A 23,896-nucleotide genomic window follows, 5' to 3' on the forward strand; every position below is an offset into this window, starting at 1 on the left:
TGCTTCGAAGGTAGCGAGTAGAAGTAGTGATGGGTGGATGAAAGGAGGGAGGGAGAAAAGAAAGACAGCTACTCGTACCATCAAAAGTGGAGCCGGTTTGCAAGTTGAGACAAAACCTGGTTGAAATTCCACTTCTTGGTATAGTGACCACGTGAGCCATTGGATCCCTTGGCCCCAAGTCTTCACCTGGCATACATGTGGCCTTAGGAAGCCCCTGAACTCTGCAGCTTGTTATCTGAATAGTGGAATTTCCCATTGCTGTGGGGGTTACAGATTGTTAAATGTGAAAAGATCAGCGTATTACCTCCCTTATAGTTAGAACTAAGGAAAATATTACCTGAATGACTGTCAAGTTTGATTTAGGTAGGGGGGCTTGCCAAATACTTCTTGTGGAAATTACATAGCTATTCCAAGTGAAGGATGGCTTCTTTTTACCTAGTAAGGGCTTGTTTTGTAAATTCCTTGTTTCTGAAGATGAACACATTTTTAAAGAAATTGTTGTAGCAGGGTGTGGTGATACACATCCACAATTCCAACCACTTAGAAGGCCAAGGAAGGAGTGTAGTAAGTTTGTGGTCTGCCTGGGTCAAGTTCAAGGTCAGTTTGAGATAGTAAGACCCTGACTTAGAACCAAAACCAACAATAACAAAAACAAAAAAAAGAAAAGACAGGTTCTTCTCTCCACCCCCACCCCCGGTCTTGAGATGGGTTTCTCTGCATAGCCCTGGTGGATCCAGAACTCAAGTTGTGGATCAGGCTGGCCTCAAACTCCCAGAGATCCACTTGCTTCTGACTAAGTGCCTTGCAAGACCAGGCACCTCTAGGGTGCATGACAAAGGCCCTGCTCCTTAGGCAAGCACTCCAAGAACTATGCTGCTGCATCCCTAGCCCTCGTCAAGGTTCTTTTTTTTTTTTTTTTTTTTTTTCTTTTCTTTTTTTTCAGAGCTGGGGACCGAACCCAGGGCCTTGTGCTTGCTAGGCAAGCGCTCTACCACTGAGCTAAATCCCCAAACCCAAGGTTTTTTTTTTAAGATTTAATTTTTTTTTTTTTGGTTCTTTTTTTCAGAGCTGGGGACCCAACCCAGGGCCTTGCGCTTCCTAGGCAAGTGCTCTACCTCTGAGCTAAATCCCCAACCCCTAAAATTTTTATTTTATGTATATGAGTGTTTTCCATATAAGGGGACCACATTTGTGCCTGCTGCCTGTGGCCTTCAGAAGAAGGTGTTGGAGCCCCTGAAGTGGAGTTAGGGTTGGTTGTGAGCCTCTGCAAGTGCTGGGAACCCAAACCTGTGTCCTGTGCAAGGGCAGCAAGTGTTCCTAACCACTGAGCCACCTCTGGAGCCCAGACAAGGATCTTTCTGACATTAGATGAAAGCTCTGATACCTGTTCTCCAGAAGTAGAACTTCACCCTTAGGGCTCCCAGTGCCCTGAATACCACTGTGGAGTCAGGGCCTCTGCTTCATGGGCTGTGCTGAAAGGCTTAAGGCCATATTCCTAGGAGAGGAACCAGAGCATCACAGTATCATGATGGAAGTCTACATCTACTCTTTCAAGGGGAGAGTGGCAGGCCCATAAGCCTACTCCAAGCTCCTTCTGCTGGGTCCAAGCCCCAGAGACCCGGGATGCCTCATTCACAGGGTGCTATCTGACAGTAGGAATCCTTGGGGTTTTCTAGTACTGACAGAGGGACCCATGCAAGTGTGAGGCTTTGGTGTTACCTTTACCTTCTCCTCATGAATGACCTGAGACTCTTTCGTTAGGACCGCAGTGAGCACACTTTCATGGTGTGGCCACCCTGGCAAGACAGGTCGATGGTTGATGTTGGAATTGCAGGTGATCAGTAGCAACTCAACTTCCATCTCCACCAGGCTCCTAGGAATCACTTGTCCCTGCTTATTCTCTTGGTCCAGTATGTCAGCCAAGAGCAGAGCTGTGGGAGGTGTGTCAGCCAGGGTGATTTAAGATGAACTTTGGAGTGGGAAGGAAAAGGGAAATGGGGAGCCTAAGGACTCTGGGGAGGAAACATGGTTCCCTGGGGATAGAGGCACAGGGGTCAGAGTGGAGTAGATTTAAGAGGGGGAGAATTTGATGGCAAATTGGAAAAGAGGTTTTTAATTTTTCTTTTAATCTTTACTCTTTTGAGATAGGGTCTTGCGAAGGAGTTCCAGCCCGCCTGGAACTCAATCTGTGACCTAGGCTGGCGTTGGAATTTACAGGAATCCTCCTGCCTCAGCCTCTCAATGATTACAAGCCTGTACCTGTACCTGGTTTCTTGACTTGAGATCTTGAGAAGAGAACATGGTTTCCTATGCTGGACTGGACACTGAGTCCCCTGCTAGGTCCTCAGCCTTCTGACCCCATCCCCACCTGGCCTAGCATCCCTGCCTCCCACCTGTGAATGGCTGCTGCAATCTGAGAGCAGCAAAGCCATTGAACAGTCAGTCAGTTTCAGGTCTGCCAGGCTAGTCTCCCTGACTGGGCAGGTCTATAGCCACATTCAGCACCTCCTGAACTCCTGTGGGGAGCACAGGAGTGACAGTGGCAACTTCATGTTCCACCCTGCCTGGGCAGGGACAGGCTGAGCCCTGCTGGTTGCACCACAGCCCTGTAGGGTGGGGGGATCCCCTCCCAGGGAGTGGCCAACTCAGGTCCTAACAGGCCCAGTGGGGGCGGCGCTGTGTGGTGGGCTGCTTGCCACAGTAGGCACACCCAGGGCCCAGACTGAGCAGGCTGGTTCCTTCCCTTCAGGGGAGTTGCAGCCTCAGCACCACGTGTGAAGGCGGCAGCTGAACCTGAGGGAGCACTAGGAAGGGGCTTCTCCGGAAGGGCTTCTAAGATGTTTACTCTCCTGCGACCTTGGGGTTCCTTTCAGACAGAGAGGGAGGCCGTACTAGTCTGGAACATGGGGCGTTCACTGTGCTTTATAGATTCTATCCCGTTCCCTAACCACGCCATAAAGTACTATAGTATTACTATCACGGGAGAAGCAGCTAACAGCTAGAGGGACTATAGTCCTCTTAAGACCCGTATAAAACGGGTAGTGATGAGTTCTCTACTGTATGCCCAGCCACTGAATTCTGTCACTTAACGGAGCACATATTCTGGGTAGGGAGTGGAGCACAGCAAAGGGCCTGTAGGAAGAAGCTGGTTTGGGAAGAGATGAGGCAGTTGCCGGACCCTATTGAAAGCTACCTGAGAGAGCTGAAGGCTGTGTTAATTCTGACCCTGGGTGGATGTCCTCTGCTGCAGAGGGCTGCTGCCTTTCCCAAGAAAGTGCTCAGCACTCAGGCCTGGCAATCATTGGCCGATTTAAAAGCACACACGGAGTTGGGGATTTAGCTCAATGGCGCAAGGCCCTGGGTTCGGTCCCCAGCTCCGAAAAAAAAAAAAAAAATAAATAAAATAAAAGCACACACGGACTGTGTCTGCTGCTGTGACTTCCTCATGTAAATGTATTGCCGCTGCTGCCCAAGTTGCTGCCTGGCCCCTGGGGAGGAGACACAGCCTCGTGCTTAACCGGGGCAGGGTGGGGAACCGCAGCTGCAGGTTGGCAGAAGAAGAGGGCTTGGGGCTACGAGGGGATCGTGGCAGGGGGCCAGGGCCTAGGGAGCTGGGCCACAGCCAGTTCATGTCTGAGAGACCTTGCTAGGCAGCCTGCCAGTCAGTACCCGGTGGTGGGGGAAGGGGTGGGAGGAGCCTGAATGTTGCCTAAGGAGGGGTAGGCGGGACCTTTGGATTCAAGCTCCACTGAGCTTGGCAGGAGGCTCCTCCCCCTCATAGCCTCAAACAAAGCTACAACTCCAGAGTAGAGGTGTGGGAGTCCAGCGCCTAGCTCCCCTGGGTGGGAGTCAGAGGGTCAGACCTGGCAAGAGCCCTTTGACAGGTTTCATGCATGACCAAGGACATCTTCCTGCCTGCACCTGGGCAGAGGCTGAGGGGCGAGTGTTGACTGTGATAGTCTGGCTGTGAGGAGCAGCGCTAAGGGAGGCAGATGTGTTCACTCATTTTCTGTTTTCATTCTTCCTTGCCTTTACTTCCTCTTTCTTTTCAGGCTTTCTCCTACTGACCTATCAGTTTGTGCTTCTTCTGCTTGGTTCTTCAGTCATGGTCTGCTTCCCTACTTCCTCGTTCCTTTTCTCCCATGCTGACAGGTATAATATATACACTTCTAGCGGGATATAGACTACATTCCCAGCGTTGAGAAGGTAGACATAAGATCTAGAGTACAAGGCCAGTGTGGGTTACATAGCAAGTTTTAAGCCACCTTGGCCTAAGTAAGTGAGACTATCTAAAACAAAAGGCTTAAAAATTATAAAGCTCAGTACATTCTTTTTTTTTTTTTTTTTTTTTTTTTGGTTCTTTTTTTCCAGAGCTGGGGACCGAACCCAGGGCCTTGCGCTTCCTAGGCAAGCGCTCTACCACTGAGCTAAATCCCCAACCCCAGCTCAGTACATTCTAACATTTGTAAATACTTGAAAATCCAACACTAGATCAAGATATAGAATCAGTCATCTCTAAAGTTTCTATATTTGCCTAGGAGGCATGTGCCCACTGGGCTCTGACATCGTCAATCATCATATATTACATCTGTCTGGGTAGCTGCTGCTTCTCCTCTTCCTCCCCCTCTTCCTCTTCTTCCTCCTCCCCCCTCCTCCTCTTCTTCCTCCCCCTTCCTTTCCCCCTTTTTCTCCTCCTCCCCTCTTCCTCCCCCCCTCTTCCTCCTCCTCTTCCTCCTCCTCCTCTTGGTTTTTCCAGACAGGGTTTCTCTATGCAGTCCTGTCTGGCCTAGAACTCACTCTGTAGACCAGACTGGCATCCAACTCAGATGTCCCCCTGCCTCTGTCTCCCAAGTGCTGAGATTAAAGGCGTGCGCCACCACCAGGCTTGTCTGGACTTCTTTATAATATATTCTTATGAACAGTATACTTCTCATCCTTGCACTAGTGAAAAAAGTGTGTGTGTGTGTGTGTGTGTGTGTGTAGGTTGTGGGAGGAAGCACAGATAGATAGACGGATGGGAGGAAGAAAGAAGGCTTGTGAGTGCAGGTGGACAGGGAGCAGACTTATGGATGTCTTTGTTTTGTAGGCTGGGGCATGGAGGAAGTATTACTTTTTTCTTGTTCTGTTTTTTGGTACTCTTTCCAAGTACCCCTCCCACCCCGGTTCTTTGTAAACACTGACATTTGGCTGAAAAACACTTGCTTACATCCAAGCGTGGCAGAGGGGAACAGGAGACACATCGTTGGCTTGGGAACCACTCTTTTGCCTAAAGTAAGTCAATTCAAAGGCAGTTCTTTGTCAGTTGCCCTTCTGTTCTTTCCAGTCCCAGAGAGAGCACATGAGAAACCACATTAGCACATGGACAGAAGACAGTGGAGCCCAGGAGCAAGGCTGCCATGCACGTCGATTGGAGGGTGCTTTCTCAGGTCAAGAGTCAGGACCCTCACGTAGATAGCTCTGTGTGGTTCCTACTGGGGTGCCTTGCTAGGCATGGGGGAGGGGTCAGAAGACCTGGCACTGTTCTCTAAGGGGCTTGCTGCCCACTTGGCGTACGACATACTTTCAAAGCACATGAGCAGGATATAATTAACAACCATGAGAGGCTGCATCAGCCCCTGCCTCCTCTCCTCAGGGATGAGCACAGCCATCAGACAAGCCCTTTGTTGCCAAGACATAAGAGCAGACCAATCTCCTGCCACTTTAGGAGCTACTGATCCCCAGATTCGGGCTCTGAATAAATGCTAATTGAGCAGGTGAGCCATAGGTCAGGCACTGCTCTAAACTGGGGTGTGGAGCAGAAGAAGGAAGTGCTGTAGCTAGCAAAAATTGATTTTTGACAAAGATGTGTGTGCATGTGTATGTATATGCATGGATATGTGTGTGCACATAGGAGATCTCATGCATGTATTCACAGGCATGCGTGTGTGTTTGAATGTATGTATGTGTGTGTGTGTATGTATGTATGTATGTAAACCAGAGAACAACTTTGTATGTCATTCCTCAGGAGCCATCCCCTCCCTCCCTTTTTTGAGACAGGGTCTCTCACTGGTCTGGAACCTCTACCTGTCTCTGTCTCTGTCTCTGTCTCTGTCTCTCTCTCTCTCTCACACACACACACACACACACACACACACACCCCTAAGATCAGACTGACCCAGGCTAGTTATCTCATAGAATGCTCTTTGTGCCGGATATATCCGCTTCCATCCTTATTATTAGACGTGGGTTAACTCTTTGGTAGGAACACCACAGGGATTGATAATGTGAGGTTCTCAGGGCGTCATATAGGAGGCGAGCAAAAATTCCAGTGGACTCCTATTGCGGATGACCACTTGGTTAAGATGGTGGCTACCAGATCTCATTGGCAGGTATACATCTGCCTTTGGGTTAGAGGTCCTCTGTGGGACAGACTGTCAGACATTGTTCTCTCAGTCTTTATTTCCAGCTGTGGTCTTTGCTAAGTGTTCTTTCTAATCCTTCTATTCTACACTTAGCAGGCAGCATTTGTACATAAAGAAATTTCCAGGCTGGAGAGATGGCTCAGTGGTTAAGAGCACTGACTGCTCTTCCAGAGGTCCTGAGTTCAAATCCCAGCAACCACATGGTGACTCACAACCATCTGTAATGGGATCCAACGCCCTCTTCTGGTGTGTCTGAGGACAGCTACAGTGTACTCATAAATTAAAATAAATGTTTAAAAAAAAAAAGAAATCTCCTTCCCTTCCATTCTCTTTACCTTTCTCTCTGTGTCACACTGTTGACTAATGGGTTGAATTTTCATTTGCTGTATTAGAATCCATTACTGATTAAGCCATTTAATAACCAAATGGTCATCCGGCTGCCTCCTATCTGATGCTCAGCAAACTGTCTCTTCCGTTCTTTAGGCATGGCCTCATCAGTCTTTGCTTTGCTTTCAGACCCAACAACATGTCCTGTATACCTCGTACTTTCCCTCATTCTCCAAGGAGATCTCTCTGCTTTTACAGAGGAGTGGCGTGCAGAAACCAAGATCTGGAGGCTAAATCTGCACACCCATTATTTTTATCAGTAACTTGATTAAAGGTCCAAGGAATGCTTAGCCAAATTTACGATGACTCAAAACTAGGAAAGGAGGTGCCAAATGTATGATAATAGAATCGATATTCAAAACGACCTCTGTGGGATGAGATCTGGGCCAGAACCAATAGATTTAAGAGAGATAATTTTGAAGTCTGGTGTTCAGTTGAAAAAGTTTATTGCATCATTTCAGGTTTGGGACACTCTTCACTAGACAGAAATTGGCATCAAAAGATGCTCCAGGTTGTTAGCCAACAAGAGCTCGTAGCAGCCTGACGCCTGCCATCCTCACTCAGTTACCCAGTCATCCCTTCAGCCAACATTTATTGAAGGCCTGCCTGTCCTGTATACAAGTTCCATTCCAGGGGCCTGGGAGGTTTGAGCAGGGGAAGCTGCACCTGCACTTTTGTTTTATTTATGTATGTATTTATTAAGTTCACTTTCGTTGGTTGTTTAAGACAGAGTTTCAAGTAGTCTCCATTGGCCTCAAACTTGTTATGTACCTAAGGCTGCCCTTGAATTCCTGATCTTCCCTCCCTCCACCTGCCAAGTGCTAGAACTAAAGGAATGTGCCACCATTTTCCAGCTGACTTTAAATTTTATTTTCATCTGGGCAGTGGTGGCACATGCCTTTATTCCCAGTACTTGGGGGTCAGAGCCAGAAGGATCTTTGTGAAACCCAGTATCTAAATAGACAGACAGGCAGACAGACAGATAAATGAAATTGGGGGCTGGAGAGATGGTTCAGCAATAGCTCTGGCTGCTTTTCTGAAGGACCCGGGTTCAATTCCCTCACAGCAGTTCACAGCTATCAGGAACTCCAGTTCCAGGGGATCTGACACGTCACATAGACAGATACATGTAAAAAAAATTTTTCGGGCTGGAGAGATGGCTCAGTGGTTAAGAGCACCGACTGCTCTTCCCGAGATCCTGAGTTCAAATCCCAGCAACCACATGGTGGCTCACAACCATCTGTAATGAAATCTGATGCCCTCTTCTGGTGTATCTGAAGACAGCTACAGTGTACTCATAGATAATAAATAAATAAAATATTAAAAAAAATTTTCAGATAGGGTTTCTCTGTGTAGCCTTGGTGGTCCTGGAACTGGCTCTGTAAAACTCGAGAGATCTACCTGCCTCTGACTCCCAGGTGCTGGGATTAAAGGCCAGACTTTGAAGCCGTTTTTAAAATGATAATTTATTTAATGTGCATTTGTGTTTTGCATATATATTTATTTTGTGTCACACACACAGATCAGAGGACACAACTTGTGGAGTGGACTCTGTCTACTGTGTTTGAGATTATAGAAAAAAAGGAAGAAGCAATTAGAGGGGCCTCATAGCCAGGAGAGCAAGGGTGGGTCTGAGAAAGCAATAAACTTCAGATGATGGAGTAACTAGCTCATTTGGACATGAGGAGTAAGAGAAATGACACGAGAGTGTAGAAGGATGTCAGGGTGGTCACAGGAATTGTGGGACATGGGGAAGTCTGGGACCAACCAAGAGCTTGTCTGCTCTGACTGCCACCTACCTGTGGGGGTGGAGATGAGGGGAGAAAGATGTGGCTCTGAAACTGCCTACTTTGGCAGCGGGTGCAGTGTAGCTTCGAAATTTAAGAAAATTCTGGGCAAAGTGGTTTCATTGCCACAAGAACAATGGACACATATTTTCAGGTTTTTAATTTTATCAGTGCACCTAGGAAAAGCTGAAACGGGTCTCCAAAACCTTGATGTCTTTCTTTGTTGATCTCCCCATCTCACCCTCCTTATTTCCCTCCATCTCTTTGCTGGGGCTCCACCACATTAACTTCAGATTGGGGTACTTGCGGGTGGATACCTCTCATTCCAGCCTTAGGGAATCCTTTCCTATGCTCAGCCACGTGCTGGTTGTGGGGGAAGATCTAGCCTCCTTGGCAGTGAAGTCCATGAAATCCTATTATCCCACTTGAACTAATTCTGCGCCGTCCCCCGGGCTTCGCGTGGACAGAATTCTAAGCATGGACAACCCAGCAGTGTATCTAGATTCTAGACCATGCAGACCTCTCACGGAAGTAAGACTGGAAAGCTACCAGTCTCAGTGTCTGCACAGCTCCCAGAGCCGGGGGTGGGGGTGGGTAGGGGGCAAGTAGGGCAGGGTTCCCGGGAGCCGGAAGGAGGGCGGGTCCGAGCGGTCTAGCGTGCTCTTCGGTCTCCAGGCTTCGGATCCCCAGGCTCTGTTCCACCCCGAGTGCCCCAAGTCGGGTGTCCCGATCTAGCGCCCCTCGTACTCTAGCGCCCAGGAAGGAGGAAGGGAAAAGAGCTGGGCGAGGACTAGCTAGGAGGCCGGCCTACCCGCCGACTTCCTGCTCCGCGCCCTCCTCCCTGCGGCGGGAGCGCGGGGCTTCCACCCCGCAGGACTGGGTAGAGGGATCCTACTCTGTGGCGACCCACGTGACCATCTTCCCTGCCGCCCACCCCAGGTCCGGAGGCGGAGGCCAGGGGAAGGACTCCGGGCCGAACCGCGGGGCGGGGCTCCAGCCTGAGACTCCACTTGAGCAACCTGAGCCGGAGGACGCCGCTCCTGCCGCGGTCCGAGCTCCACGCGCCGCGATGGGCCGGGCGAGCCGCTCCGCCGACCTGCTGAGCGCGCTGCAGCTGCTGTTGCTACTGCTGCGGACGACGACGGCGCGGGCGCTCGGCCCACGGATCAGTGTGCCGCTGGGTAAGTGCTGTGGGGCGCGGCAGAGGGACGGGAGTGCAGCCGGCAAGATGCTTGGTAGGATGGCCACGACAAAGGAGGGTTGAGACCCACTAGGACCAGGAAAGCATTTCCCTTTCCCAAGTGCTGTGGTCAAAGCGAAAGGAGAGGGAAGCTAGGGAGCTGAGAGCCCTTTTCTTCCATTTTCTATCTGGACTCGGTGAGGGCCGCTCTCCTGCTCGGTCACACTTGGCACTGTTTGGGGGCCTCAGGTGCTAGCCATCCTGCCGACTCATCTACTTGTCTTTGATGCTGACCAGGGTCAACCGTGGAGCCACCAACGGCATGGGGCTGAAGGCACTGCTGCTGGCTTTGCTATAAACTCTGGACTTTTGATATTCTCAGGCAGCCACAGCAGAGCCTGGAGCTCGGCGGGTGGTTGCCAGGTCTTTCCATCCAGCCAGCCGGTCTCTGACTGATCGACCTGGAGAATTCACTCCTCCCACCCCCAAACACCGGGACTTGGAAACTGACATTATGAAGACCCATCTATACCCTGCCTAGAGGGACCTGAGGGTACCACTCTGGTGGGACAGGTTCCTTTCTTAGCGCTTCCCATCTGCCCCTGGCTGCCAGTGTTTCCAATCCTTCTGTCTTTCTTTATTTCCCTTAGTCTGATCGCCCAGGAACCTTCTGGGAACCTCAACTTTTGGAATTCTAGGGACTTGGGTCTTAAGCCCAGCAAGTACTTCCTACTACCTGTACTCCAGCTTCCTCACCTGCAAAGTCACCTCAGGCTTAGCCACCTTGCAAAGCCATCTCGGGAAATTTATGAAACTTGGTGCATTGGGTGGGCATCAGGCACATAGGTGCCAACAGACAATGCTTGGCCAAACCCCACTAAATTGCAAACTGTCACGTGTGAGGCACTGCATAAATTAGAGGTTATAGACTAAAACTCTAGCAGACTTCCTTCTTATAGCATCCCCACCCCTAAAAGCATCCCATTTGCAAAAGGATGGAATCAGCTCTTCAATTAAGGCCCGCAACTGGATCTCCGTCTCTTATCAGAAACATTACTGGTAGCTCAAGTTCAAATCTTGCCTCCGCTGCTTAGTTCACCTGTGACCTTAAGTAACAACTTAAGTTCTCTCTGCCTTGATTTCTTCATCTGCAAAATAGGGATATTAGCACCTTGCTCAAGGCTCAACTCATTACCAGTTGCAAAGTCCTGAGGATAGGGCTTGGTACAGAAACCTCTCTGCGGGTGTTTGCTGTCCTTCTTGTTATGTTAAACCTGGACCACTCCTTCATGGAACTGGATGGTTCACCCTGGGGTGGGGATGGTTCCTGAGTGCTTGACTGCAGCTCCTTGGGAGTTCCGTTCTTGGAGTGAGTAAAGACTGAAATCTGAACCCAGGATTCTTGCTCTGCTGCTTTAAAACATTTACTTAGCTTATGTGTGGGTGTGTGAGCACACGAAACACATGTGGAGGTCAGTGAGGTCAGAGGGCAACTGGCAAAATTGTCCCTCAGCCTTGTGGAGCTCAGGAATTAAGATCAGAATCTCAGGTTGGGTGTCCAATCCCTTTCCCGGATGAGCCATCTTCCCATGAGCCCCTCTCCCTGTTTACCCCATCTGAGCTAAGCATGGAACCCATCTTTCATTAGACATGTGCTCTACCTCTGAGCCATACACACCCCTCCCTGCTTCTGTAAGATCAGTGGTTCTCAGCCTTCCCAATGCTGCAACCCTTTAATACAGGTTGCGGTGACCCCCTCTCCCAACCATAAATCATTTTTGTTGCTATGTCATAACTGTAAATTTGCTACTATTATGAACTGTAAATATATGTTTTCCCAAAGGTCTTAGGCAACCCATGCGAAAGGGTCATTTGACCTCCAAAGGGGTTGAGACCCACAGGTTGAGAACTGCTGTCCCAGTCCCTTAGACCCTCTCAGCCTTCGGGATAAGGCAAGGGCTATGAGATGAGAACTCACATCCCACTTATGCCTTGAGAAGGCAGGACTAGCTTTTTGGGGCCATGCCAAACACAGTAGGTCTTGTGTCTTAGGGAGTGGTGGGAAGACTTGATAGGAGAGTAGAGAGGCCCTGCTTCCTGGGAGAACGTCAGTCTTTGCTTAGTTATTTAGCTCCAGGACCTGGCCAGCTTCCACAATTTGGTGATCAATCAGGGCTGCCACAGGTGGGCAAGGTATAACTTGTGCACTTTACAGAGGTATCCAGCTGAGGGGTTGCAAGGGCTTGCAGTCCAGGAACATGATTTTACTGTGTTTGGAGGACTGATTCTGTCAGGGGAGTGGAGATGATTTTTCAGCCTTCTCCAAACTCTGCAATGTTTCAGCAATGCCCAGCCACCTAAACCCTGGGTGTGCATCCACACGTGACTGAGCTACCATGCTATCACAGTGCTTCCTGGGCCTGCGCAGCAACCTTGATACCTGCTTCCACTCCCTTACCTCCCAGCTACTGGCAGGTCCTGTGGCTGGAGTCCCAAATGGGGAATGCCCTGCTGACAGAATAGGCTCACTCTTTGAGTCTGGCGTGAGAGTTTCCTGTCTCATCCCTGGGGGCTCGTTAGATGTTCCTGGCAGTGTACCCATCCTTGGCAGGCCCATAGTGACCATGGGTGCCTGGCCCAGGGCCTTTCATTCTTCAGACTCGGGCCTATCAGGGAATGCACACAACTGAGACCACACCCCTTTTCCCACCACCTGAACTGAATTCACACCCAGGTTCACGCCCAAGGATCTGTCTGTGATCTAAAACCAAGTCGCTTGAAGTGGAAAGTCTAGTTTACTCTGCATCTAGGGTCTCATGGAGAACTCTCATTCCTGTTGATGGTTCTTGGGAGCTCTGAGCTTGGAGGGGTACTTGTAACCTCACCTAATGGTCAGTAGAGGGAAGGAAGACCCAGGACATTTTGGGTGAGAGTTGGGGAGCAGCCATGAGGGTTCCTAACCCAACTGGAAGTCTGTGAAAGCCTTGCCTCAGAGAAGAGCATGAAATTTGGGTTCTTTTAACATGAAAACTCCAGGGCCGGTAATGTGGGGTATGAGCAGGAATCTGGCCTTGAAGAAGCAAAACAAAACTGCTCCCACAGCCTACTGAAGTCTGGTGGAACCACCTTATTTGGGTAATTAAAAGAGTTATTAATGTCTCCCAGCCCCAGAGACATCCTGCTAAAAAGCTCTGGAAACAGTGTATGAACCAGATTGGAATTAAATCTGTAGGCCTGCAAAATGCAGTTAACAAAACCCCATTGAATGCAGAGAACAAGGCACTTGGCACGAGTCAGCTGCCCGTCTGAGTCAAGGATGCCCAAGCGGCCCCTGTGCTGGCTGCTGCTCTCGTTCCCTCTTGCCTGCTTATTGACCTCTGCCTTATATGACCTCGGCTCAGCGTGAGACTTTGTAGTTTTGTCTTGTATGTTGGCCTGTTCGTGATTCTTCAGAGGCACGTGGACAGTGGAGAGCTTCAGAAATGGATGCTGAGAGCCAGGCTGGGAAAACTGGCTTACCACTCTCATCAAAGGACACGTCAAATAGCAAGCTATAGCCTTCTTAAGCCTGTATCCTTATCCACAGAACCAGAAGAAGAGCAGGGCCCATCTCCCAGGCTCCTGAGAGGATTATGGAAATAGCATATGTAAGGTGCTTGGCAAGGGTCCTGACACACGCAGCCTGCCCAGTGGAAGTCAGCAGCTTTTACTGCATGCCACCCTGCTCAAACCTACAAGCCTTACTCTAGGAGTTGGATGCTCAGCACTGCTCGGGATGCCTGCTCTGCCCTGGGGAGGAGAGACAAGCCCAGGTCCCAAGGGTTTATGGGAGGTCATTCCCATGGACTTGCTTAGGTTTGCCCCCACTTCAAGAGCTCCTAGTTCTTTTATTCTGTGGCTCAAGACCCTCCAGTGCTTGGGACTGGATTGCCTCACAACCCTCCCTGCCTGCCTTTTGCTGCTTCTTTTTGCTCTGTGATCTGTGGAAGTCATTCGGCTGGTGCTATGCCTCCTACACTTGTAGAGTGTGGGTGGAGCTTCTTGATACATACACCACGTAGCGTAGTCATCATCTGGTTGATGGAATGAATCTGGTTAAAAGGCTCCCAAAGGGGTTGGGGATTTAGCTCAGCGGTAGAGCACTTGCCTAGCAAGCGCAAGGCCCTGGGTTCGGTCCCCAGCTCCGAAAAAAAGAAAAAAAAAAAAAAAAAAAGGCTCCGCAAAGTCATGTCACCATTCACACCTCCCTGTTATCCCCTTGTCCTATCTCTGTGGCTGCTTAGGCTGTGTCAGGGCTCAGAAACTTGAGGTGGAGCACCCCCTGCACCCCAGGGGAAGAGGTTTAACGGAACTAGTCCTGTGGTCCATGCCTGCCCTCTCTCCAGTCAGCATCCTGGAGAGCACTATCTCATAAGACTGCACTGTATAGCCACTTTCCCCAGTTGGCCCTCCCTGCTCTTTACCTCTGCCCTCCCTGTCCTGGAAGAGTTTGCCACATCAGGAAAGAAGCCAGCTCCCCTAGGGGGGACAGTGTCTTGTCACAGGAAACTTGCTGCTTGCCATTCTGATGACCACAAGCCTTTCTTCTGCTGCTCACACTTGCCCTCAGATGTCTCCTGGGTCACTGTTAGCCCCATACTTATGTGATCATCTCTGCCACGAGGCTTGCCTACAACCAATCAGGATCATAGCTGGTGTTCAGCCTTGGGAACCTAGGAGATAGTCAGCAAAGTGAAGGGTATAGCTGAGGGTCACAGAGGGGAGTGATTTATCCACTTCAGGGTGCTCCTTCCTGAGCCTGTGATCCTACCTAGAGCCTGTCTGGAAGCCCGTCATCTAGAAAGTTAGGAGAGGCCTCAGGGAGAGGCTTGGGGTAGGTGTGATAGGTGGGAGCCCTCGTTCCTCTTTTCTTCATAAGAGTGGCTAAAGTGGCCAGTGGCTACCTTTGGGACTTATTTTTACCCCCAGTGCTAGAGCGGAACCCAGGACCACAGATCCTCCTATCTGCTAAGGAAACACTGACATTGAGCTACCGCCCAGCCCTGGCCTCTCCTCACTCATTCTGTGGAAGAGGAAGACACCATCCATTTCCAGTACTCACTGGGCTAGGCTCACACTGACCTGTGGAGTTGTATTGTTTTACCCAGCGTAGAAAAATGTTGAGATGGGTCACTAAAGATAAGAGACTGTGCTTGGGCCAGTTTGTTTCTTGACTCGGGAGCCTCATTCTTTCTTAGAGAACAGTAGCTACCTCTGGCTTCACCTACCAGTTACACAAAAGCAGCCAAGTGGCCCAGCGGCCCAGCTCAGCCCTCTAGTAATTGATCAGCTGTGTGAGTCCATCTGGTAAAGAAGTCTGTTGAGGTTATCCTTTGACAGAGCAGACAGAACAAGGCAGCCAGCTGAGGCCCCTGAAGGCACTGTCATATTGGATGTCAGTGGACTTGGCAGGGAATGAGGGGCACACATCAGAGGTTTGCACACTAGGGGTGATGGCCAAAGCCAGCCTGTGGATATATTTCACTTGACTTCCAAGTGACTTAGAAATTTTTAATTAGTGGCTGATATTGATATTTAAAACTTAGGAAATTTTGTATAAATATCCAGATTTCTGGCTGTAGGGGACTCTGGCAACACAGGGCCCCATTTTCCTAGCAATAAGCAGCTGGGGCTTAGCAGCCACCTCCTCTTTCAAGGACCTCATGCCCATATGGTTACATTCATACCAGTTCTGTTTCCCCTGCCCTGGTGGCCCCAGAGACGCAGATGTTACACACAGAAAGCCTGCTACACGTGTGTGAAAAGGTTAAAAGAAGGAAGGAAGGACAATAGGGCAGGAAGAGGAGTGCTGCAGCAACAGTCTGTTAGTCATTGATGCCCTCCTGCAGGCCTTCCACCTCAGAGGCAGGTGGCTGGCCCCAGATTACACAAACGGTCAGTGATGACATCAGGATGTGCTGTGGCTTTTAGGACTTCCTACCCATTACCCTGCATCTCTGTGGCTCATTTTCCACTTCCTGCACCATTTTTAGCTGCCACCTGTCTCTCTGTGGCCTTTGGGTGCGACGACTGAGTGAGCTGCCGGTGATTGGAGGGCTCACACACAGTTTGGAACAAGAACCTTTAGGACCTACGTGCTGACCCCTATCAGTGTAGGGCTTCTTTCTGGGTGGAAGCACCTTTAAATGAGGGACTCTGTTTTTGCTCAGTCAACAAACATTCGTAACACACCTCCTTGGAAGTCACCTGAGCAGGTGATGTGTGTATGGGATAGCAATGAGATTTAGTCTTGACCCTGACTGCCCTTCTGTTGGGTGGGGCAGTCAGAGCCAGAAGCTTACAAATGTGAAACAGTGTCTCCTGAGCCTGCCACAAGTGTGAGGTGTACGACAGGCCCTCCTGAGTGTGGGCAATTTTGGAATTTTGGTTTATTTAAAAAGCATAGAAATATTACAAAAATATGCTTTTGGTTTAGTCCCAGGTATGGGAGGTAGGACTGCTTCAGATTGTCCATGGCAGCTGACTATGCTTTGCCTCGAGCTCTGGCAGGGGCGTGATTTTGCCAGCTACAGATAACTTCTGCAGTTGTGTGACGATTGGCATTCTGGGCACTTTCAGAGGGTTATAAATGCTAGGGACCCTCAGGTGTGGTGGGTTGTTTGTTAAGTAGTTGTGTGCAAAGAAGAAACAAGAAGAAATCAGATATCCTGACTGTGAAGATCAAACTTGCCCCATGAAACGTAATGCCTCTAATCAGCAGGAAGTAGTCTGTCTAACAAGAATGTCCCCCCCCCCCCCGTTGGGCATTTAGCTCAGTGGTAGAGTGCTTGTCTAGCAAGCACAAGGCCCTGGGTTCGGTCCCCAGCTCCTAAAAAAAGAAAAAAAAATGCTGCCCCCTTTTTCCAACCTCTTAACTTTATTCTGGGATCTCTTTCCTTTTCGCTCTATCCTTTTTTTCTCTCCTATCTAGTGTTAGGCGGTTGAAAGGATGGAAGAAAGAAGAACTAAAGAGTAGCCAAAGACCAGCCATATACTCTTGTGTGGCTGGAGATTCAAGAAGGCCATAGAGGAACCCATAAATACAGCTTAGTCAGAGGGGAGACAGCAGCACAGAACTGGCCGTGACTAAAGCACCCTTGAACTTCAGTTCTGTGTCACTCACTAAATGGATGGGGGCATTGGGTGATGTTCCACTGTGGCAGGCATTGTGAGGTGGTGGTAATTCGTGGAGAGAGAGCCTTTCAGCTATAGTAGGGGGCACCAGGAGACTGTAGTAGCTGGGGTAGGAGAAGTAAGGGCCTTGTTCAGGACTGTGGCTGTAGACTAGTGATGTGGGGCAGATTAGGAAAATTCAAAGAAGAGGTGACATGTGGCTGAGCTGAATGGTAGGAAGATACTAGATCCCAAGACAGGGTGAGTGGCACAAAGGGGCATGAGAGGGGCCCACATGAGAATGTCTTTGAAGTAACCCATTGTGCCTAGGGGCTCACCAGAATTTAAGTGTGGACATGTGGCCCGTCTCAGAGTGAGACGACCAAGAGTAATACATGAGGGAAAAGCTTGAGAGGCCAAAGAGTGGTTAGCAACACAGACAGGAGCTGGGCAGCACAGGTTCCTGTCCCACTCTTACCACATACCCAAGCGGAGAGCAATCCTACCCCTACCCCACTTGAAGGGGATTGTGGGACTGAATCTGCAGAGCCCAGGGTATGTGAGGAAGACGTGAGTTGACCCTTGAGCCTGTGAGCCCTGACACCTGGAGGCCAGGCCATGGGGTCTACTGTTATCAAGTGAGACATTTCCTGGGTCTTAGAGGGTTCACCCACCAAGTATGGGCTGGTTGAGGCCAGTTTCCTGGAAGAGTGTGTGGGAGGTGAAGAAAGGTGAAAGCTCTCTGGAGGAGTTTCTAGAAGTGCTTTCTGAAAGGGAGGGCCTCCATGTGTGATGAAACTGGATGTTAAGGTCACTGTACTCAGTGGCCCCTATTTCTTCAGAAAAAACTGGAGACCTCCGTGAGGAAGGAAGGAGGTGGGTGGGTAGGAGGCTGGTGTTTTCTGGCCTTATCCTGCTGGGGCCTGTGGAAGACAAGAAGCTAGGGCCAGGTCAGCATCTCACACATGGCTCAGGAGTCACAGAGCAGAGCAAAGTGGGACTCTTGAGTCAACACAGGAGAAGAGAGAGAGTGGCCAGCCACTGAACAGAGGGACATAGGAGCTGACCATGGTCCTGCGTGGGTAGAGGGGTTGGGCCGAGGTCAAGGCCTGTAGGTGTTGGAACAGCCTGTGTAGCTGGGACACAGGTCTTGTGGCTTTGGGGTTCTGACGGGTTGGCCAGTTGACACAGGGACAGTTGGAAGGATGGCTTCCCAGAGTAAACGCACCCCATGAACAGAGCTTGTTCACGCTCTTGCTCTGGCTTTGGTCTAGTACTGTTATTATTAATAGTTTTGCTTTTGGGTCAGGGTCTTGAGGTATAGCCTAGACGTCCTTAAGTTCTAGACGTCCTAGAACATCCTAGTAAGTTCTTCCTCAGTCTTCCAAATGCTATAAATGCTTTCTTTTTTGAGGGGTGAGGGAGCGGGTTGAGACATAGTCTTGTGTAGTCCATGCTGGATTCATATTTACTTTGGAGCCAAGGATAACCTCAACCTTCTGATCCTTCATACTTTTACCTTCCATAGTGCTAGGATTACTGACTACTGTACCGAGCCAACAAATGGATTCTTGAGGACTTCAGTCCAGGGGAGACTTTGGCATACAGCCGTCTGTTAGCCACCACACTGGGACTAGCCCTCTTTTGTGGACTTTGTCCTGACCTTAGCCCAGTGAATGTCTCCCTTGCTTGGCTCCCCACTTACATAGCCTGGGGACAAGGTGGCTGCTTCCTGCTCAGTACTGGGTGGTGTGGAGAAAGGAAGTGCATATAGGTCAGTTTGCTGCTGACTGTAGCAAGCAGGTTCAAGGTTCATGATGTCCCTGAGACACCCAGGAGGCCTTGCTCTGACTCTGCAGGGAGGCTGGTATTTTCTGGCCTTATCCTGCTGGGGCCTGTGGGGGACAAGAAACTAGGGCCAGGTCAGCATCTCACTGGTGGCTCGGAAGTCACAGAGCAGAGCAAAGTGGGGTGGGACTCTTGAGTCAGCACTGTCTAGGGTGGGGCTGAACCCTATTCCTGTTTTAACTCAGAAAGTTCCACGCTTCCGGCTGAGTCACAGGGGTAGGGAGAATCTCTGTGAGGCTGGGGGCTGAGGAGTTCCCACATCACTTCCTGCTAGGTTGGGGTGTGGGACCTTGTAGGTGGTTGCCCTAGAATCATAGCCCTATTCTACTTTCTTGAAGGATGGGGTACTCATGGGGAGCAGGCCCTTGGGGGAGTCCCAGCTCTTGGGCAGCCACTGGCTCAAGTTGCCCGGGGCCCATAGAGAGGTTCCATCCTGATTGGGACAGCAGCCATAGTTTGTAGTTAGAGGCTAAAACCCAGGTAGGGGAACAGGGAGAGTATCTGAGCCATATTCACAACCAGGAGACCAGGTGGAACATGCTCTTTGGCACAACAGAGAACACACACACACACACACACACACACACACACACACACACCCCTACACACCTACACACCTCTACCTCTCCAGTCACCTCTGCACAAAGAGCACCGGGAACTCATGCACAAGCCTGGACAGGCCTTGAGGTTCCGTGCACATAGGCACACAGACACACAGACATGGGCAGGCTCAGGCAGGGCCCTCTGCACAGACGTCTACACAGTCACTCTATTGAGGTGGCCCCAGACACATGGGAGTTTGGGTAGTCACAGCACCCAATGCATGCCTGTAGCACACATCCTGTTTCTAGCTAATCTGCTTGAGACCCTTGTGAGCCACACTCAGACTCTGGTGGAGTGAATGGACTGATGCTGTAAGCTCTCAGCAGGGAGGCCGCACCCCCTGCCCTGCCCTCTGTGGCTTGCCTGGCTGGATTTTCCTGCAGGGCTTTTGGATTTTGTTTTTGAGCTACTCGAGTGTTGATCGTGTGCCAGGCACCGTGCCAGCGCAGGGAGCGTGTGTAAAGTTGTTTTGAGTGAAGCTCTCGGTAAGTGTGGGTTATTATGTACATTGTTATTTACATACGTAATCTTGCTCCTTCTCATAACAGCTCCATGAGGCAGAGGGCTATTATTGTCCCCATTTTGCAGATAAGGAAAGTGGGGCTCTGAGAGGTTAAGTGTCTTGTCCTTATGAGCGGCAGAGGCTGGATTTGAACCAGGTCTTTGACTCCAGTATATGGTCTCAGTCTGCCTTGTGAGATAACCAGTGGCCAATAGTGAAGTCCACAGCCGGGATCATTAGCGCACCGTGACTCTTAAGTCTGAGGCACAGGGTGGAAGGGAGGAGGGCTGAGGGCAGGGACGGAGGGCGGTCCCAGCATGAGAGGGCATGTTATGAAGGCACTGTGCTCACTTTCCATCCCATGGTCATTCTGTTGAGTGTGTTCCCAGCAGATACGGAAAGTCTCGGACCGCTGGCACCCAGGCTTCCCCTCCAGCCTGGCCTGACTCTGTCTGAGGGACCCTGGGCAGCTTGCCATCCACGCAGGCAAAAGTGGAGGGGATGTTGAGCTGCCACCTGGAACTTGTGCTTATCTTGGCCTCTTGGCATTTCTGTATCTGGACAGAATCCAAGGGTGGCTTCCCGCTTAGAGCTGTAGGTCCCACCCAGGTGGAAATGCCCTCCGGAGCAGGCAGATAAGCTCTGGCAAACCAGAGGCAGCCTACGTTTCCAGAAAACCTTGAGGGGTACAAGAGATAAAGGGGTACAGGAGCTGTGTGCTTGATGTCGCTGAGCCTTCGTGAGGCTCCTGTGAGCTGCACTTTTTGTCTCGTCCCTGTGATAGACACAAGAAGCCACAGTGAATTCAGTGGGTATCATATGGAAGGGCCTCCTTGGACCTTCTCAGAGTAGTCCTTGGGCCACCTCCTTCTAAGTTACTGAGAGCTGGTCAAGAGGCTCAGACCAGCAGTTTCAGAATCTCTTGGGAGGGCCTGGAGTCAAGGTACTGTTTAGGGAGATTGGGATTGGTACTGGAACTTTCCTTGGCCTCCCAGTGTATTCAGTACTAAGGGTTGGAAGTCTCGGGTGCTACAAGAATTAAGAGTTTGAGAAGAGGCTCTTGGTAGTTTAGAAAGAGAGAAGGACATCTTTGGGTTTCGACTACCTGTGGTGGCAGTGTCAGAATTCAGGCTCTGGCCTCAGGCAGGACTGTTCCTTAAGTTCTAGTGCAGCTCCCTGTGTAACTCTGGGTTTTAGGAGTACGACAAAACTTCAGCCACAGAGACACACACATTTCCTCAACCTTCTGCACCACATCCCTCTCCAGGAGCAGCTGTGAGCCCCTACTGTCTAGTGACTGGAGGTGTTACCTATCCCATGTGTCTCAGCAGGCTTGGGGAAGCCTACCTGAGAGCTTCTTCAGCATCCTGTGCTGTGTGGTAAAAGGCTGAGCTTCGGTCAAAGAGTTGGTGTGGTTTCCTGTTCTTGAACAGTGTGAGAACCAAGTGTTTTCACTTCCCCTTTCTCTGTGGCTCCCAGGAGTCTTGATGCTAAATGTGCAGCCCACCCCAATAGCTGTGTGAAGATCCCATGACCTGCTTACGTGACTGCTGTCTCTCTGGCTTAGATGTCTTCTTCAGATTGCTTTTCCTCGGCCTGCGATTTTAATGCTTCTCTTTCAACACTTTCTTGTCTTTGCGTTTCCTTACCTCTTCCTGGAAGCAGGCTGAGGGTATGTAAAAACACTGGACTTGCAGACACACATGGAGTCATCCTCACATTGCTTGGCTGGCATGCTGCCTCATGGCTTCCCAGCTCTGTGAGTCTGTTTGTTTGCATGGTCCTGAGCCACTGGTCAGTTGGGACATGCCTGAGACTGGTCAGGGGCTGCTTTCTGCTTGGTGCTGTTTGTTTGTTTGTTTTGGGTCTGTTTTAAATAATTTCTCTCTGAGCCCATCAGTTGTTCAGAGTGTGAACACACTGACTAGCCATTGGGCTGAACACACTGATGGGCCAGTGGGCGTTGATTGTTTCTTTTTCCCTCTTCAATTCTCATCTTTTACATTACGTAAGAATAAGTTGCTTACCCTGAAACCTCAGAATAATACAAGAGGGAAATGCTCACGGCTCCTCGGGTTCACTGCAGTGTCCCCTGTCTGGGTTGTTTTCTCATTCATGTTTTTTTCCCACAAAGGGAAATAATCTGCCCAGGCATTCTGTAACCTTCACTTTTACTTAATAATTATTATCTTCTAATAAGTACATCTTCTGCAGCAATGAACAGGTTCTAAAGTTTTCTCGAGTTGTACTGTGTCTGTGTGTCTGTGCATCCGTATATAAGTAAGTGCAGGAAGGCTCAGTGGGTAAAGGCACCACGGTTAGCCAAGCCTGCCAGTCAGATCCAGTCTCTGGGACTCACATGGTGGAAGAGGGTACCGATTCCCAGAAGCTGCTCTCTGATGTACACACTCCACACTCCTTTAGATGTTAAGCAGGAGAGGCTTTGCTGTAAGAACCCACACTGTCAGCCGTTCTGTACCTGGTTCTCTGGGTCATCGAGAGTTCCCACCCTGCCAGTGTTCCTGTGGACAATGTCATGAGATGCTCACACCACCATTTCTCGTCTCTCATCTCTCAGTTTACTGCAGGGACGAATGAGGCTTTTCGTCCTCCTTGCCCATCCCTTCACGTTCTGCGCTTTCCCCTCCTTGCCACTTACAATAATACCCTGCCTGGGCAGGCTGACACGTTCTTGTCACCCAGCACTCAAGAGGCTGAGGCAGGAGAATCATGATTTTGAGAGTAGTCTGGGCTGTGTAACAGAGCTAGCTCCAAAAAAAAAAAAAAAGCAAAGCAAATTCCATTTGGCTAAGGTTATATACTTCACAGCGGCCTAGGCTGGGTCATCCACAGTCAAATTAACAGCACACTTAGAATACACGTTAACATTTTATTTTCAATGTCTGATGTAATCCTCACTTGTGTGTATCTGACATACAGTCATGTGTGCTGTTAGGGACCCAACCCAGACACTTACATGTTAGATAAGCATGTACTGGACCACACCCAAGCCCTGTTAGCCTCGTACAGCATATTGTGACCCTCCTTGCTCCTAGGAGGGACAGCAGAGTTTCATTTCCACCCCACTACCACTCCCCAACAGGGGATCTGGCTGGAGGCAGAATCAGAGGGAGAGGGCTGCCCCTGCATTTCCTTTCGTTGGTCAGATGCTGTGCAAAAGGAGGATGTTAAATGTTTCAGCCCTTCTCTGCATTACAGTTATTTATTTGTGTGTGCGTGCACTCTGCCATACTCACGAGGGAGGGGGCAGATGACAGCATGTGGGAGTCACTGTCTTCTACCGTGTGGAGCCTGGGTATTGAACTCAAGTGGGAAGGCTGGTGGCAAGCATCTTGACCCACCGAGCCTGCTCTTTCTTACAGTGTGTTACGTACTTGTCACCCATCACTGTATATTTTAATTTGCTTCATATTCCCCGCCCCTCTCAAAACTGGGCCTCACTTAAGTAAACCCAGACTGGCCTGAAACTGCTAATTCCCCTGCCTCATCCTCCCGTGTGCTGGGATTGCAGGTGTGTACCATTACACCTCGCTAGAGTCTGTATCTCTTACACAATTTATCTGTGTGTTTTCTGGAGTTTCTAATCTATGTTGCTTTTGCACGCTGGGTTATATCCCATTGAGTGGACTATTATAATCTATTCTCACCCTACCTCGGACTCTTAGGTTTCCACTTTTTTTATTAAAAAGAATTATAATGTATAAGTACACTGTTAGCTGTCTCCAGACACACCAGGAGAGGGCAACAGATCCCATTACAGATGGTTGTGAGCCACCATGTGGTTGCTAAGAATTGAACTCAGAGGGGTTGGGGATTTAGCTCAGTGGTAGAGCGATTGCTTAGGAAGCGCAAGGCCCTGGGTTCGGTCTCCAGCTCCGAAAAAAAGAACCAAAAAAAAAAAAAAAAAAAAAAAAAAAAAAAAAGAATTGAACTCAGGACCTCTGGAAGAGCAGCCAGTGCTCTTAACACTGAGCCATCTCTCCAGTCTGGTTTTCCAATCGTATGATTGAAAAAG

The 23,896-nt window shown here is 49.8% G+C and overlaps 1 protein-coding gene across 3 annotated transcripts in view; it reads left to right on the forward strand.

Annotated features, from left to right (window-relative positions):
• Sema4b (semaphorin 4B) overlaps positions 1-23,896 on the forward strand; it is a 41,311-nt gene that overhangs the window by 3,492 nt on the left and 13,923 nt on the right. For 2 of the 3 annotated variants that reach the window (XM_039105603.2, XM_039105606.2), the window contains exon 2: positions 9,515-9,756. In XM_039105603.2, coding sequence (XP_038961531.1) covers positions 9,645-9,756 — 112 coding nt within the window. In that variant the 5' untranslated portion in view covers positions 9,515-9,644. Of the gene's footprint in view, positions 1-9,514; positions 9,757-23,896 lie in introns of those variants that run through there. The other variant, NM_001170462.2, reaches the window with a different exon arrangement.

Source organism: Rattus norvegicus, chromosome 1, assembly GCF_036323735.1.
Source record: "Rattus norvegicus strain BN/NHsdMcwi chromosome 1, GRCr8, whole genome shotgun sequence".
Lineage (NCBI taxonomy): Eukaryota > Metazoa > Chordata > Mammalia > Rodentia > Muridae > Rattus > Rattus norvegicus.